Raw genomic sequence first — 3,259 nt, 5'->3', positions numbered from 1 at the left:
TTGGTTTACAGTTAGAGCTATTGGGTGATTGCTTTTATAGAGGAGAAGAGGAGATTTCTTGCTGCTGGGGAGGTGCTGCTGGATTGGAGCCATTTATGGTTGTAACCTTCTCAGAACCTTTTTCTTCTATCAATAAAGCTTTGATGTTCTCCTATATACTTGTATTGCAATGATGTATTGTTTTTATCTGTATATTTGATCCATTCTAATCCATGCATCAGTTATGAGTACATGTTTCTTGTAGTTTCCCTCTCTTGTTTTTGCAGGATCTTTGTGTAGCTGGGCCGGCAAAGGGAGCAAAGAGCTGGGAACAAGAGGCAAAGAGAGAAGACAGGATCGACAAAAATACCGGTTGGTCAATCTTTTCTTCCTTCTCTGTACTTTCATAAAGGAAAATATCAAAGCTTTACTTTCAGTTGTTGCTAAGGAACTATCACCCTTAGAGTAGGGATAGGGTCATTCCGAGTCGGATACTTTTCCCCACAACACCCGGACACTCCCGTTAATGAATATCAGAATATCATCAACAAAAAGTAGATGAGTTAGAGAGAAATGCTCCATAATTTTGAGACCACTCATACTCCCACTCCTTTTGGCGGATAAGATAAGTCTGCTCAGGCCTTCCATTACCAGCAGGAAAAGGAGTGGGGATAACAGACATCCTTGTCTGATCCCTCTGTCGATATTGAAGGATGGTGAGGCCGAGCCATTGATGAGGATAGCAAAGGAGACAGAAGAGATACATCCCATAATCCAGGCTATGAGGACTGGGGGGAAGCCCAAATGGGTGAGGATCATCTTCAGGTAGAGCCAATTTACTTTGTCAAAGGCCTTTGCTAAATCGATCTTGAGGGAGATGCCCTTGAGGTTTTTGAGCTTGATGGAGTGTAGAGCTTCCTGGGTAGTGCCAATGGCCTCTTGAATGTGGCGGTGATGGAGGAAGGCGAATTGCTCCTGTGAGATGTGGGTAGATAGGATGGGCTTGATACGGTTAGCAATGATCTTGGATATAATTTTGTATAGGCAGTTGCAGAGTGAAATAGGTCGGAAGTCATTGAAGGATGATGGGGAGTCCGACTTAGGGATCAAGGCAATGTAGGTGAAGTTCATAGGAGGGTGAATGTGCCCGGTAATCCTGCTCTCCTCTATAACAGCCAGCAGGTCCTCCCCCAACAGTTCAAAAAAGGCCAGATAGAACTCCACTGGCCACCCATCCGGACCGGGCTCTTATCTTTTTTGAACCACTTTAGTGTTCCTTCCAGTTCCTCCATTGTGACTGGTTGAATTAGGTCCTCAAAGTCCTCCTGTTCAACAAATCTTGGAAAGTGTCCAACCAGGTTGATAATATCAGGAAGATTAATGGCAGGCGGGGCAGTGAATTGCCTTTTGAAGTGTGATATACCCAATCTGGCGAGTTGTTGGAATGTTGAAGCCCATCCATCCGGTTCACTAGGCAACTGCCAAATAGTATTGGAGGCCTTTCTGCCGTTTGCAAGATTGTGAAAGAATTTGGTATTGCAATCACCCGCTTTCAGCCAAATGGCTCTACTTTTTAACCTCCACTGTTCTTCCTTGTCTTGTAACAATTTGATTTTTTGCTTTTCCAAATTGTTCAGTAGAGATTTTGTTTCCTCCGATAGGAAGCCAGTCCCCCTTTCATCCATAAACTGAGCAATCTGTGCCTCTGTGTCCAATAGTAGCTGGTCATCTCTCATTCGCTTCCTCTTAGCCCAATCCTCCGTCATTTTCTTGAGAACTTTGAGTCTATCACAAAAATCAGCCGCCTTTCTCTGTGCCCTCAGAGGGGGTTGTGATCTCCAGAAGTCCGTGACCATATTGATAAAATCAGGGTCTTGCAAATGTCCAGCAAAGAATTTGAAAGGGGAGCGGGGTTTCTTAGTAGCTCCACTGACTTGTAGTAGGATGGGTAGATGATCAGATAAACCACCCGAGCCAACCCATTGTCTGTACAGGGGAATTTTTTGTATCAGGTCTTCATGAATCAGGAATCTATCCAATCTCCTTCCCAAGGCTGCATTCCCCGTTCTCCTATTATGCCAAGTGGGGACTTTCTTGTTCATGGGTATATCAACAAGCTTGTGAGAGTCTAATAACATACTCATCTGCTCTGAGATAGGATCTAGTTGAGCATGATGTCCCCAGGATTCCCCCACTCCCAAAGAGAAGTTAAAATCACCGCCCAAGATGGTGGAATTTGTGATAAGATTACTTTCTAAGAGATTGTGCCAGAAGGCCAGTCTGTTCTGATTCGGGCCATATATATTAATAATGTTAATAGATATCCCGAGCTCCCCCACGAAAATGTCCATACCCATAAAACCCCAACCGCCCCAGGTAGAATTGATCTTGACCGATCTGGGGTTGATGCCAATAGCAAGGCCACCGGATCGACCGTTTGCGTCCATTCCATGAAAAGTCCATCCCGGAAGAATGGATTGAAGAGTTCTCACAGAGATATCCGAGGAGCAAAGAGTCTCCTGTAAGAAGAGGATATCACATCTGGTCTCTTGAGTCACCCTTTTCAGAGCCAAACGCTTTTTGGGGTTGGCTAATCCCCTGCAGTTGTAGGAGAGCCAAATCATGGGGAACCATTGGCAATGGGCTCAATTGCTCTAAGCGCCCGCTCTATAGTGCATTGTCGGCCAAGTGCAACATCTGCCACAGCATTCTGGATGGCCGATTTGATCTTTGAAGGACGGCCCCTTGATGGTTTATGGTTGGAGGCCCGTCCAGGGGAATGTCCCAGACCCAGTAGTTTAGTTCGGACCCGGGGGCGAAGGTGGTATGGGTGCGATCCAGAGCCAGTAAAGGAGGAAGAGGGGTTGGTGTGAGCGGATGCCATCCTATGAGAGGAGGGTGTGGTGGAGAAGGTGGGAGGTGGGGGAGCAATGGGGCATGGAATAGAGGGGATGGGGCCCGGATCAGCAGATAATGGCTGTAATGAGGAGTGCAAAACAGAAAACATAACTTCTGAAAATATTGCAGAGGTCATGGGATGAGATTCATTACCCGGGGCAGATGATGCTTCCTCCGCCGTCTTGGAATGGGTACGTGGTGGTGTTGGAGTAGTCGCAACCTTCTTTCCACTATTAGTCTTCTTAGAGTCTCCATGCTCCGCAACCGTTGGGGTCTCGCTATGAATCAAGTCACCATCTCCTTGTTTATTGTCGCCTTTATTCTGCTCAACAGATGGTTGTTGTTTTGTTCCTTTAGTATTTTCCGAAGTCACCCCCGAGAG

At 46.1% G+C, this 3,259-nt stretch overlaps 1 protein-coding gene across 1 annotated transcript; it reads right to left on the bottom strand.

Annotated features, from left to right (window-relative positions):
• Positions 1-1,145: 1,145 nt before the first annotated feature.
• On the bottom strand, positions 1,146-2,426 carry LOC149251763 (uncharacterized). The gene has a single exon (XM_089453983.1). The coding sequence runs from the start codon at positions 2,424-2,426 to the stop codon at positions 1,146-1,148; it is 1,281 nt and encodes a 426-aa protein (XP_089310109.1).
• Between the last annotated feature and the right edge of the window lie 833 nt (positions 2,427-3,259).

Source organism: Pinus tabuliformis, chromosome 7 (genome assembly GCF_031772625.1).
Source record: "Pinus tabuliformis cultivar Carrire ecotype Pingquan chromosome 7, CPIR1, whole genome shotgun sequence".
Classification (NCBI taxonomy): Eukaryota; Viridiplantae; Streptophyta; class Pinopsida; order Pinales; family Pinaceae; genus Pinus; species Pinus tabuliformis.
Note: the sequence above shows the minus strand (reverse complement) of the source record. Positions and strands in the feature narration are given on the sequence as shown.